This window comes from Mytilus edulis, chromosome 4, assembly GCF_963676685.1.
Source record: "Mytilus edulis chromosome 4, xbMytEdul2.2, whole genome shotgun sequence".
Taxonomy (NCBI): domain Eukaryota; kingdom Metazoa; phylum Mollusca; class Bivalvia; order Mytilida; family Mytilidae; genus Mytilus; species Mytilus edulis.
The window spans coordinates 99,009,750-99,025,034 of NC_092347.1; the positions used below are offsets into that span (position 1 = coordinate 99,009,750).

General features: G+C 30.6%; 1 protein-coding gene across 1 annotated transcript; it reads right to left on the reverse strand.

Annotated features, from left to right (window-relative positions):
- Positions 1-5,826: 5,826 nt before the first annotated feature.
- LOC139521243 (uncharacterized) lies at positions 5,827-8,242 on the reverse strand. The gene is made up of 4 exons (XM_071314704.1): positions 8,128-8,242; positions 7,355-7,558; positions 6,398-6,556; positions 5,827-5,928 (listed from the first exon to the last, which is right to left on the reverse strand). Exons 2-4 carry the CDS (start codon positions 7,551-7,553, stop codon positions 5,921-5,923), a joined length of 366 nt encoding a protein of 121 aa, XP_071170805.1. The 5' UTR covers positions 7,554-7,558; positions 8,128-8,242; the 3' UTR covers positions 5,827-5,920.
- Positions 8,243-15,285: the final 7,043 nt, after the last annotated feature.

The window sequence follows — 15,285 nt, forward strand, 5'->3', positions numbered from 1 at the left end:
AATTGTCGAATTTAGTGTAACATTCACGTCGTGTTTCTTTTGTTGTTCTGTGCTTCTGTTTGAGTACTAATAAGTCGTGAATATGAAGATAAAAATGTATATTACTTTTACATATGTACACAGTTTTATGGCTAATTTATAGTATGATTTATTGTTCCTTTTACACTTAGTACGTCCGAGTGACGCCCATAAAAAATCAACCAATCGCTGAGTAGTTTTTTTTATATCGCTACAATCATGTAATGACATTAAAATCTTTAAATAAACCCCGACGTCTGTTAGATACTTGTATTCGAGTAACTTGTCTTGTTGACCTATTATAAGGGGTAGATTGCATGTTAGCCAATTTTTAATAAATCCAATCTTTCATTTGCGCAACAAGGTTATATTACATTTGCACCGAAAAAAACAAATTCATTACCGACATTTTATAGGTAATACAGGTAATAATATAACCGAAAAGTTTGAATATACGTTGTTCTATACAATTTGTTTCTACAGTATTCCCCCTTGATAATTGAATACGTGCATACTTATTTCGAATACAAAACTGAGAGTTTTTAAGATTTATTATTATATAGTGCTCACATGTTTGATGTGTCAAGATGGACATTATCAATTCAGAGAATAACAAAGGAATAAGTCTGCAATTTTGAAGACCCCCACATTAAGGTTATCATATGTTTTGACAAATGAAGATAAATTGTTAAGGTGTACCCCAAAAAACTTGCAACTGCATCAAATTCTCAACAACAACAAAAAAAAAGAAAGAAAAGTTCTTGAATACCTGATAAGTTTCAAAATAAATATCCTATAAGTCCCGAATCAAATATTAAAATCAACAACTAAAACACAGTAACGAATCAAACGAACATCATAGATATATCTGAATGTTAAAAAGCAAATGATCTGGCTTTTGTGATATTCTTGTGTTTTTAAAAGTGCTTGAAGGAACCCTGGCTCATGTAAAATTAAGAAGATGTTGAAAAGAAGCGGCAGAAGTTCGATAGGAGTTCTGACAATGTATTGAAAAAAACTCAATCTTCGAATTCAACAAAAGTATTTTCGATACAAACTTTAGCATACTGATCACTTCTTCTTCCGTGTAGCATGTTTTACCTTTTACGTTCACTGTTAATTAAATATAATGTATGGTATCTCAGAGCAATATATTAATAGCGGACGCATTTGCACATTGAAGTCATTTTAGATTTTTTTGTATCCGACAATTTCTTAATAAGACATCGGAAATGGTGGTATAAAGGGTTAGAAAAGGTTTTGAGAAAATGAATCGCAGAAAAGACTCAGGTTTTTAAGTTTTTTAAATTAAGAAAACAAAAAATGCCAAACTCAGAGGACAATTCAAAACAGAAAGTTTCTTAAAATTGCAAAATCAAACGTATCAAACGAATGGATAATAACTGTCATATTCCTGACTTGGTACATGATGCTTAAACGTTCTTTAAACCTTTTCCAAATTCACATATGGTTATTACGTGAGTAAATATGAGTGAAAATGTTTGATTTATACAGATAGCTTTAATAGTCTTGGAAACAATGTTTTGACTAGTTGCCAGTTGTTTTGATTTAGATTTTATTAGTTTTTAGTTCTCTTATATCTATACTTTGTGTCTTCAGGGCTTTTGTTAATTGTTTTGTGTTACCTTTTAATCGGTCTGATAAATCGAGCATATTTCAACAGATTTTTACTGTTTGGTCGTATGTTGTGCCGTTGGACCACAGTTCGATGTAATTGGAGGGTTAGGCACTAGCTAACTTTTTAAACTAAACCAATATGTGACGAAGTCAAGATAGGAGCCTGTACTTAAGTCATTATATATTTAGTTTGTGTTTATTGTTTTGAACATTAAGAAGGTTGTGCAATGTTTTCATTTTAATTGTTCTAATTGTCATGTTAACAAATTTATTATAGCGTCCTCCCCATGATGAAATGTGTTCTTGTTGAAGGCTATATGGGGAGCTATAAGTGCTAAGTTTACGTTATTTTGGTTCATACATGTATGTAAAGTTGTCTTATTGGCAATCATTCCACATCTTCATATTTCGATATCAAGAATCCTAGTTCGCAAACACAATTCGACACGATAAATTATTGAACATGCTTCATAAGTCATGATTTTTTTTAAAAAGAGTCTGATCTTATTTTTGAAATAGTTAATCGGAAGATACCAAGAACCTGTTAATTAATATTCTGTATCAAGTTCACAAACAATACATGAGGGTCTTGGAGTAAAGTTTATAGGTACTGACGCTGTTTATCATCTTAATAACGTTTTGTAGTGTTCTTTTATTATTTGTCTTTGTATAGTATTAACCTTAAATGATTGGTTTAATTTTTGGTAGTTTTCTTTTGACTTGCCTCCATATTTATTCATCGAGGCATTGTGTTATTGGTCTGTTGTTAGGAGAAAACAAAGTTGTATTGTTAGCTCCAACGGAATCAAATGGTTATTTGATGATAGCAAGTTAAGTTTACTGGCCTCGAGTATCCACAGTTATCTGCTATTTGGTCCGATTGTTGTCTCTTTGACATACAATGTATTCCCCATTTCCATTCTCAATAGATGTTTATCTCCGTTGTAATATATGAAACTGTAAGAAAACATCGTCAAATCATACAATTGACTACTGTAACCAAATGTTGACTACTGTAACCAAATGTTGACTACTGTAACAAAATATGGACTACTGTAACTAAATGTTGACTACTGTAACCAAATGTTGGCTACTGTAACCAAATGTTGACTACTGTAACCAAAAATTGATTACTGTAACCAAATGTTGACTACTGTAACCAAATGATGACTACTTTAATCAAATGTTGACTACTGTAACCAAATGTTGACATTTTTAGTAACCAAATATTGACATTTTTAGTAACCAAATATTGACATTTTTAGTAACCAAATATTGACTTTTTAGTAACCAAATATTGACATTTTTAGTTACCAAATATTGATATTTTAGTTACCAAATATTGACATATTTAGTAACCAAATATTGACATTTTCATCAACCAAATATTGACATTTTTAGTAACCAAATATTGACATTTTTAGTAACCAAATATTGACATTTTTACCTTTTCATCTGGTTATTTTGTTGTCAATATAATAGAATTATATTTTTGTTTTTTATTAAATATTACTTTTTTAAGATTAAGTTTTAGCATATTAATGAATATTTATATAATGTGGAAATCGTTTTAGAATTAAGTACTGATATTTTGTTTGTTAAATGCTTTAAGCAACAGCCCGAATTAAGAATCATTTTATGCATTATATATGATTGTATTATCTCTGCTCAGATATTTTTTTGTAGACGAGCGGAAGAATTATCAGTCGAAAGCGAATTGACAATGCCATGGAAAAACACAAAGGAAAAACGACAAACAGCAGTGTTCAAACAAAAAAATAGAAAAATTAAGACTGAGCAACACGAAACTTATCAAAAAATGATGTCTGTGTAGAAACAAGTATTCAGTAGCAACCTCACAAATAATACACGATGATTTTGAAGTAAATGTTTGGAGACTGACATTGGTACCATCTTAATTGTGTGTTGGAGTCTTCAGTTCCTTTCATTAATCTGTATATTTTTAACATTTACAGTTCATTCCTTTTTTGGTAATATCTTTTTGTTGTGGTATGGTATTTATATATCCCGTGTGCTATTGTGATATTGGCAAGTTTTGTTTACTTGTCTTATTATATCGATATGTGCTATACCATTGTATATAGACTTCTTAACCGCAATTTTTGAAATATTTATCGTTAATATTTGTTTGCTTTGTTCACACATTTTGTCAATAAAATGGTATTTTAATTAATTCATAATGCATTCAAATGAAAGAATTAGCAAGCTTTATAACCAGTTTAAATCATTTTCTACATAAGGAAACTCCCGTACCTAATATGTCGGGAGTATTATAGTTGTTTTTCATTCGTGTTCTGTGTTTTAGCTTTTGATTTCATCATTTCTCTTTCACACAACAATTTTACTTACACATAAGTGACATGTTCACAATAATATATATATATGTGTAAGAATCAAATCGACATCCGGTATCTATTCTACGTCTTATGTCACATTCTCAAATCGACGTCCAATATTTTGATCCTCTAATCGACGTCCAATATTTTGATCCTCTAATCGACGTCAAATGTGACGTCAAGTATTGCCAAACAGATTTCCGAAAGATTGTAGTCTTCTCTAATCGATGTTCAATAACTAAATAAATTAGATATTACTGCACTTACACTGATTTATACTTACACATTCGGAATTTCTTAGGTTGTTGATTCAAAAACAATATTTTCAAATAAGAAATAAACGATGAATTTTGGTCTGATTTGTAGAGTTCTTAAAGTAATTCTATTTTATAACCGTTATACGTACTGTCCATAACAAAATTCTCCAACCACAAAAAGGACAACTTGCGTATTGATATTGAATAGAAACTAATCCAGTCGATCTACCTTGACGAATTGCATACATATTTATATATAAATTACATGTGAGTATACATCAATGAGAAACCAACGACAAAGAAAACAAAGCGACATATAAAGGGCAACATTCAGTCTTCAGCAATGGACAAAATAAAGAAGTAAAGTCAACTGTTTTGAGAGTATTATAATTTTGACTCTGTAAACAAAATTTCAACAAATTTATAGTTTACACCTGCAGTGAAACATATAAAACATAGTGATTATGTATTTATGTTGTGCTGTTACACCACTGCTCCAGTGTAGGATTCTGCACTCAAAAACATGTTTAACCAATCCAAATATTCAATGTGCCTGTAGTTCAGTTGTTGTTGTTGGTTAATGTCTGTCATATCGGTTTTTCGGAATTGTTTTGTTATAAGTAAGACCATTAAGTTTAGTTTCAATTGGTTTGCATTTTTCATGTCATGGCTTTTAATTGCCGACTTTATCGTTTGTGTGAAGGACGTAAGATTGCTTATAATTGCTTACGTCACTTCGTTTGAACTCTAATGCACAGTTGGCAATCACACCACATGTCATTGTTTTTTCCCGAAATAATTTCTTAAATTACTGAAAAATTGATATAACAACAGTCCTGTAAACATCGGTAATAGATTTAGAAAAATATTATTTAATATATTTTATTTGTCGCATTCAATAAATTATGTAAAAATATTGATATAGAACTTGTCTTACATCTCTCTCGGACAATACAAGTTTCAGTTCCGTTATAATTTTTTTCGGTTCTCATTTGCAGTTTTGTTCAATTGTTTTGGATATTTACGGCATGTCAGCCCAAAATATCGCGGCGTTTTGGATCTTTGCATATGCCCATTAAACGGACGTCGATTGGAGAGGCTAGAAATTGGACGTCGATTGGAGAGGCTAGTAATTGGACGTCGATTTGAGAAGCTAGAAATTGGACGTCGATTGGAGAGGCTAGAAATTGGACGTCGATTGGAGAAGCTAGAAATTGGACGTCGATTGAAGAGGCTAGAAATTGGACGTCGATTGGAGAAGCTAGAAATTGGACGTCGATTGGAGAGGCTAGAAATTGGACGTCGATTGCAAAAAGCTAGAAATTGGACGTCGATTAGAGAGACCAAAGATTGGACTTCGACAAGAGGGATATGACATTTGCCGTCGATTTGGAATGTTATTTTATTGTGACGTCAGATTTGGACGTTGATTTGTTGAACGTTGATCTGAGTGTTACATATATAACTTAGTTAAATGATTAACTGAAAACTCAAACCTCGTATAATTAGTTCAAAGGAATTTTTGCTACTATGTGAAATAAAAAATAAAATGCATAATAAGTATATATATTTTATTTAAAAAAGTAAAAAATCTACGGATGGTTGATGTCACGTTATGTTGTTACACACTCCTTGAGTCCTTATATTTTCTTAATATCCTGTAACATAAAAAACATTCTTATAAATTTGAAAAGAGAAAAAACTTTCATAATATACAAATGTTATAGATTTTTAGCACTACTTTGTTTCCTTTTTTGTTACTTCATATCTTAATTATTTCGGTATAGACTATAATTGAATACGTAAATAAAATTTTTGCTTAAAATTTACATTATGTTGAAAATATAGATTTGCTGTACCTGAAAATTTACCTACTGTAATCGTTGATTTGAATTATATATATAGTCGTCATGTTTATGGTAAATAATATGTCTATCTCAAAAACATAATAATACAAACAAGTTTGTATGAAATCTGGAACGATAATTATGCCGTATCATACAGATATATTCAGAGTTAGATCAATTCTTCATTAAAAAATAAAGTGAACAGTTTTGTATATTTCCCCATTCTGAGCTATACGAGAGATGCTGATAATATTTAATCTGAGGTATACTGGAAACCTACCTCTAAGACTCAATCCTGAATTAGATCTCCATCCTGAATTAGATCTCCATCCTAAATTAGATCTCCTTCCTGAATCAATTCCCCATCTGTCAAAACGTCCTAATCCACTGTCCAAATGACTGCTTCTGTATGGATCATATGTAGCTGCTCTTTTGTGTCCTAAAGAAGTTATTACTATTGTTATTTATATTCAGCAATAGCACAAGTATAAGTTCAGATGATACGATATGTTGGTGCTTTAAGAATACATGTAAATATATAGTATGTAGGCCACACATTGCAACTCATCCTATAATAATATATACCAAAATTGTTTTGCATTTCAATCAAAGTAAATTTGGAATAGAGAAACAACGATAGTAACGTGACGTCCACAAAACTGTCAACTTTTCGAAATGAGTTATTTGGATATGTGAGATATGTTTTATTGATTAAAAACACGATAAGAGTATATATGCACTATTATCAAATTTGTTCTAAACATGCAAAAAATAAGTGAATAAAACAAAACATCAGTTATTTGATTGTTACTGTTCTGTAGAATTAAAGCTTGGATGCAATATCAGAAACATTTATCGTTTGGTGGTCGGTTCAAATCGGGGTTTCTGTGATTCAATTTGGTTCAAGATGAAATTTGTGGACATTTATTGTTAAAAAGAATATAAACACAGAACGGATTTTTTTTTAACTAGATCAGAAATAAACTTAGGCAAAAATCTGTCAAAAAGGTGCAATTTGGGTAGCCTAATATTCTGTAAAAATGAACACTTTTTTGTAAGAAATACTTAATATAATACAATCTCATTATAATGCTTTTGTTGGTGAAAATGCGTCATTTGAAAAATATGAATGTAGATTATATTGTAAATATGAAACCGTTATGGCAGTTTATAAAGAATAACAATGGATATATGTTAATCTGTATCTATAACAATTTATAAAGTTTATATAACTTACTTCGATATCCGCCATTTAATCCCCCTGACAGACGTCCACCATTCCAACCACTATTCCATCCATTACTAAGCTGTCTACTATTCCATCTACTTCCCAAAACTCTGGATCCCTGTGAACCCCATGATCGTTGAGTATAACTGTTAGCAGTGGCTAAAGTAACCAGTACAGCAAGCATAACAACAAAATCTAAGGTATTCATGGTTTCTGAAAAAAAAAGAATAAAATGTATCAAAATTATTATATCAGATGTTTTTTTATTACAACTACAACATATGTATTTACGCTACAACAGGGAAAATTGTGATCTTTTAAAAATCAAAATACAAATGAAAAAGTTGTTTTTCTATTAATATGATACAACAAAACACGTTTGTCTAATTATTCGAAAAGGAACATACAAATTAGTTTACACATTTATCATTTTCTCTCTTCCTACGACTCTTCACGATTAAAATTGATCATAAGTTATAATGATACATGTATGACTTACGAGTATGTTTACTATTAAGTTTGTTTTTTTTTGTGTGAAAAGAGTCGTTGTATCGTTATGAGACTATGAGAGAGAAAACACTATAAAAAACGATACGCCAGACAATACCTTTGTAATGCATTTAAAATTTGAAATATGTATCTGCACAGTTATGACATTTATTTATTTGAAACACCAGTAAGCGATGATTATGTTGTCTATATAAAAATGATGATATGATTTAAAAAGCTGAAATGATGAAAATTTCAAACATTGATATAAACAGCTAAAGCAAATTACTTACCTGTTTTATTCTATTTTATTTTTTTTCCCTTGAAAGTGTTTGTCGATTGAGACCTGATATGATAATGAACACTGAGATTGCATTCCGCTTTTATACTATTTATTTTAAGGAAATAATTCTAAATGGGGAATTTTTTAAAACCCATACTACACAAGTAAACTACGTAGGTTTACAAACAATTAGATGTTGTAAAGGTTACCATAATGAACAACATGTCAATGTCATTGGCTAGATGTTAAGTCTGTAATGATAAGTTTATGGGCACATCTGTTATACGTATTACATATCAATCATTATGCATTCAGTTTTATAATTATAGTAAAGTATAAATAGTTCAAACAGTTTGGTTAGAAATCGTATTAAATGATAAAGAACATTTTCTAAAATATAGATATATTCTTGTATGCCTTTTTTTATACTATCTCACATTTCTATAGTTCATGAACAAAATAATAAAAGAAATGCGTTTTTAAAGCCCTCGTAACACTTTTTGCAAATGAGATAGCTTTAAGTTTGGCGATTTAAAAAAAATATCCATTTTTTTTTGATAAAATTAATTAAATTCTAACGAGATTGGAAAATCATATTTTTTATCATACATTCTATATGTGACTAAATCAATATATGAGCTGGTACTTTAGTTATTATTTATTATATTTAGGTTGTATTTATTGTTTTGCAAATTAAGCATGCCATTAATTTTTCTAATTTATATTGATTCAATTGTTATGTTGACAAATTTTACGAAAGCTTCCTTCTCGGGATGGAATTTTCCCATTGTTGAAGGTCATGTTCGTTTTCTCGTTTAACGTGTTTTACATTGTCATATCGGGGCCTTTGATAGCTAACTATGCGGTATAGGCTTTGCTCATTGTTGAAGACCGTACGGTGACCTATAGTTGTTAATGTCTGTGTCATATTGGTCTCTTGTGGACAGTTGTCTCATTGGCAATCATACCACATCTTCTTCTTCATAAGTTACGTTATTTAGTTTCTTATAAGTTGTCTCATTTGCAATAATACCACATAATTATATCTCTATATCAAAAATGGTAGTTCGCATACTTAATTCGCTACGGTAAATTGTTCAACATGTTTTTCAACATAAAAATGATAGCATACGCTGTTAAGTTCATTATTATATGATACCATACGGCATTGTTTTTAAATAGCGATCAAAACAAATAAAAGTACCAACGGACCTGGCTTCCCCTGACTCATATTTATACTAAAACCTCTATTTCAATTTAGAAATTAACATTTACCTCTACCTTAACAGCAGTCATACAATTTTCCTTACCTTCACAACTTCCTCTGCTAATCTGATTTACGTTTATTAACTCACTATTCAATAGCATGTAGCTGCTACCTAGACCTAATAAAACCTCAAAAAAAATAATCTAAGTAAGTTTATCGGAAGACACTAATACACTGTTGACAAATATTATGTATCCACTTAATAAATAGTACATGATGGTTTTGAACAAAAGATTATAGATACTGATTGTGTTTATCATCTTAATAATATGTTATAGTGTTCTTTTTTTATTCGTCTATGTATAATATTAACCTTTTTTGATTGATTCATCATTTTGGTAATTTTCTTTTTGCCTGTCTCGGTATCCATGCATCGTGTCATTGTGTTTATGGTCTATGGTTAGAAAAATACAGTATTGTATTTTGAGCTCCGAAGGCATTAATTATTGATTTGATGATCATAAATTTAGTTTACTGGCCATTCGTCTTCGCTGTTATCTGGTTTGAGTTCAATATCGTAGCGGCTACGTAGTGGCTATCAATATCTATGTAGCAACTAGACTATAGGTACACGTTCAATAGTCAAAACCGACGTAGCACTACGTAGCCGCTACGATATTGAACGCCACCTTGCTCTTTGGTCGGGTTGTTGTCTTTTTGACAAATTCTTATTCCATTCTCAATTTTAATATATCTATTCTCATGAAACTGTCAGAAAACATCATAAAATTAGTCATCTGAAATCAGTTAAACATTAATTCGTTTTCATAGCACCAATTGTGATTGAGTCCATGAATAATGATGACGTTATCCAATTACAATGAACGTTACATATTAAACAATTTTGCATTAGAAATATCTTTTGTATTCTTTTCTTTCATGTCGCGTATATGCTATGCCTATAGAGTTATTATATGGTATTGTGTTGTTGTTTTTTGACATAGTTATTATTCGTTTGTTTTATAGTGATTCAGTTTTATAGCACACTGTTGATTACTGTTATAAAATATTGAAATGTTTACCTATTACATTTTCCAACTGATTAGGTACCTTCCTTTTTGAGATTTTCCTTGGATCTTGTTATTTTTTTTTTCTATTTTTTTTAATGTTAATACTTCATTTCCAGCCAAATATTGTGCAAATATCTTGTTGTCAACAGAATATAGGACCAATAATGTTCATTGCTGCATAGTTATGTTTTAATTTATTAAAATCGATTGTTCAACCGTTGACAACAATATTCAAATTGTGTGATACAGTAGATATTTAGAAGTAGAAAACGTTTATTTAATGTAAACATGGAGCGTATTTAAATTTGGCCTCCATATACAATTATATTGTTATAACTGGGATGTGAAATCTCGATTGTTAATTTCTACGGTGACTTAAACAGTTGAACTTTGTAACCAAATCTTTGTATTGTTAATAGGATTTAACTAAAAATAAATTTTGTAATTGGAACTTGATGAATATGGTGATGGCTTAAAATGAATCCAACGTTTCTGTAAGTAAATTTCATATACAAAAGGTTGGCATGATTATTTTATACAATATACTTCGTTCACATAAGATATATATATCCGTGGGCTATATTTCACATATTTAACACACTTCTGACTATAATAAATTAAGTGATGTCAAAATGAAAATCTTGTCATTTCAATGACATTTCTTACTTTACGTCACTTAGCAAGTCAAATTATGATCATTATTCATTTCTTGTATGAACCCTCATATCTTTTCTCTACTTCTGCTATTATAAAGTACGAAATTATGATGCAGTAGAACAAGGATTATTAAATAAATGAATACATTGGTGTCAGTATATTGAGTTCTAAAAGAAAGGGAATAACTTACAATTGATAAATATCAATTACAAAACAATTTCGACATTATCTACAAGCAATATTTGTTCATAACAAACAAGACTTCGATCACAGGAGTGCTCCACTTAATTACTACTCAATGCCATCGTGTAGTAAATAATCTATTTGAACAATGGTTTCTGTCACTGCTGGTGGAGATTTATTTCCCCGAGGGTATCACCAGCCTAGTAGTCAGCACCTTTGTGCTGAAATGAATTATCATTGATTTGGTTATGTTTATAAATTAACTGTTTATAAAAATTTTGGTTCTTCCTCAGGCATTGATTACCTTAGCTGTATTTGGCTAAACTTTTAGGAATTTTGGTCCTCAATGCGCTTCAACTTCGTACTTTACTTGGCCTTTTTAATTTTTTTGGATTCGAGCGTCGCTGATTAGTCTTTTATGGACGAAACGCGCGTCTGGCGTATATACAAAATTTAATCCTTGTATCTATGATGAGTTTATTTACAACCACTGTGTCGATGCCACTGCTGGTGGAGATTTATTTCCCCGAGGGTATCACAAGCCTAGTAGTCAGCACTTTTGTGCTGACATGAATTATCATTGATATGGTTATTTTTATAAATCAACTGTTTATAAAATGTTGAATTTTTGAAATACTAAGGCTTTTCTACCTCAAACATAGATTACCTTAGCTGTATTTGGCAAAACTTTTAGGAATTTTAGTCCTCAATGCGCTTCAACTTCGTACTTTCTTTGGCCTTTTTAACTTTTTTGGATTCGAGCGTCACTCATGAGTCTTTTGTGGACGAAACGCGTGTCTGGCGTATATACAAAATTTTACCCTTGTATCTATGATGAGTTAATTTACAACCACTGGGTCGATGCCACTGCTGGTGGAGATTTATTTCCCCGAGGGTATCACCAGCCCAGTAGTCAGCACTTTTGTGCTGACATGAATTATCATTGTTATGGTTATATTTATAAATTAACTGTTGATAACATTTTAATTTTTTGAAATACTAAGGCTTTTCTACCTCAGGCATAGATTACCTTAGCTGTATTTGGCTAAATTTTAGGAATTTTCGTCCTCAATGCTCTTCAACTTCGTACTTTATTTGGCCTTTTTTTTTAAAACTTTTTCGGATTCGAGCGTCACTGATGAGTCTTTTGTAGACGAAACGCACGTCTTGTGTATATACAACATTTAGTCCTGGTATCTATGATGAGTTCATTTATGTTAAATTGAGAATGGGAATGGGAAATATCTCAAAGAGACAACAACCCGACCATAGAGTAGACAACAGGTGAAGGCTACCAATGGGTCTTCAGTACAGCACAAACAATCGCAACCGGAGTCGTCCTTCAGCTGGCCCCTAAACAAATCATGTTAGCTCTATATATACCTTATACTTAAGTGTTATTTGGGGTGTTTTCTTAGATAAGGGTTTTTCTGTATTACGTTTTTTTTAACATGACTCAAACCTCTTAGCAGTTTATTAAAGAACACTTATTTGTATAAGTTTGATGGGAAACACTTTGTTTTAAACGAGTTGAGTTCCGTTAATTGTATTGTTTACTAAAGAACATTTTACCTTAAATATCTTTATGCATACGGGCGCAGGTGAAAATCGCAGAGTTGTTAAACTTTACTTGTATTGTCTTATTTATACATGTGAAATACTGATGCTTTACATTTTCCAAGTATTTCTTGACTATACAGTGTTATAAACATAAGTGTTAACTATAAATCACAACATTAATACCATGGAATTTTGTCCAATCCGTTCCTAATTAACAGTCGTATTTTATTCAATTAGGTTAGAGCACGCTCTTGTTTTGTGCTGACATAGATATAAACAGATGGCTGATGTATTTTCTTGTTGATTTTTTGTGAATATAATGCCCATACAGTTTTTTTTATTTCTGTTACTTTCTCAAAAGGCTCTAATCAAGAAAAATGTAATTTTAGGTGATAGTAAAGCAAAATCTTTAAATCCAGGTTTCCCGTCTGCATAAGAAAATACCTGTTCCAAGTCAGAAATATGATATTTGTTTAAATTCCACTTGTTGATGTGTTTGAGCTATTGATTTTTCAACTTCTTAAAGGGACTATCTGTTTTGAATTTTCCTTCCAGTTTGGTATTTTTGTCATTTACCAAAACAAAAGATTATATATTGAGGGATTTTCTTACCATTTGAGCTAATGCAAGGTTTGTAGAATGTCTGACATATTTTTCTGTATATGGAGAAATAGTATAACGAATGTGAAGCACTGAATAACAGTGTAGCTTGTAATTCAAAAGTGTGCTACACATATTTTAGGTTAATTCAAATAGGCAGACAAATGTTTACACAGTACTTCCTTATAAACTAATTCTAACTTCTATTTTAAGGTAGATTCACGGTATACCGCCATCTTGGATTTTCAATCACAGAAAAATATCGGTCTAGTTATTTGCCCAAAATCTGCTTGGGAGACAGATTTGCAATTTAATGATTAGACTGTTTTTTATATAAAGAAAAATTTTGTTTGTTTTTAGGAAATTTTTTTTTCAAATGAACCAGTTATAATGATAACTCTCTTAGTAAATAAAATATACTATACTAATAGGGAAGATTTTCATTTTTACTTGTAGCAAGAAAAAAAGTTCGGTGACACCATGTTTCTTTTTATTCTCTTAAAATATATAATAAAACCTATCTTCTCACAATTTATTTTAAAATTCTATTTCATAAAAAAAAATTTATGCACACAAATGTGTTTTTTAATGAACAATCTAACGAAATTTAGACAATTTTCAACGACTCATAGCTTGAGAAATAGCACGGTGATCCACACCTTTTTTTCTTATTTTTGAAAAAAGCATAGTAAAATCTTCATTTTATCAAATTGTAAGAAAATTCTGTCTCAAAAGTCTATACTTATGATCTACCTTAAAGGAATAAATAATATAAAAGACTTTTGATGAAGTCACGGTCACGTGCAAAAATGTTTATAAGGTAATAGGGAGAAAAACCTTCAGCCACCAAGAAGCTGTGTTATATCCAACTGTCATACTAATGCGACTGTTATACATAGAAGTGAGAGGTTTAGCTAGCTATAAAACCAGGTTCAATCCACAATTTTCTACATTAGAAAATGTCTGTACCAAGTCAGGAATCTGACAGTTGTTAACCATTCGTTTGATGTGTTTGGACTTCCTTTTTGAATTTCCCTCGGATCGAGTTCAGTATTTTTGTTATTTTACTTTTTACATCCAAACTATATTATGATTGATTTCTTTAAGTATATTTTGGGCGAGTGATAATATCAGGTGAGGTGACAACTATATGTCAGGTAAAGTGATTTTTGTAGAAGTTGTCGACCTTTAAACCGCTGATAAATATCAAAGGATGGTATACAAAGTTGAAAGTATTGATATTTAACATGACTGATACTTAACACACATCCAATTCGAGGAACAGTTGAAAAAGACTCAATGACAAACGTCCACTAAACGCATTAATTATTAAGCTCATCAGAAAATGTTTATTTAATGTAAACAATTTTGATATTTGTTTTAGTTCACATATTTTTGTAAATATATTGGTATTTTAATGCAACTGTCATACAAAAAAAAAGGTTTAGCCTTCTTTATAACCAGGTTTAATCTAATATGTTCCATATATGTCGGGAATTTTACCAGTTTTTGGTGGGTTTCGTGTTGCTTATTCTTTAGATATATGTTTTTTACATGTGTACTATAGTTTGCCTGTTTGTCTTTTTCATTTTTAGCAATGGCGTCGTCAGTTAATTTTCGATTTACGAGTTTGACTGTCCCGCTGGTATCTTTCGTCCCTCTTTTAAAGCTGTTTTTTCATTCGTTTTATGTGTTGGAGCTTTCGATGTCGTCATAAGCACACAACAATTTAAATAACAACTAATAAGTGTTTCTGTTCCTTAGGTAGGTTTAGACTGGCATGTCATGTTCAGAAGAATATATATATAATTTAGTTAAATTAGTTAATCAAAACTCGTGTATTTAGTAACAAATGAATATGTGGTACTATGAAAAATAAGAAAAAGGTGCA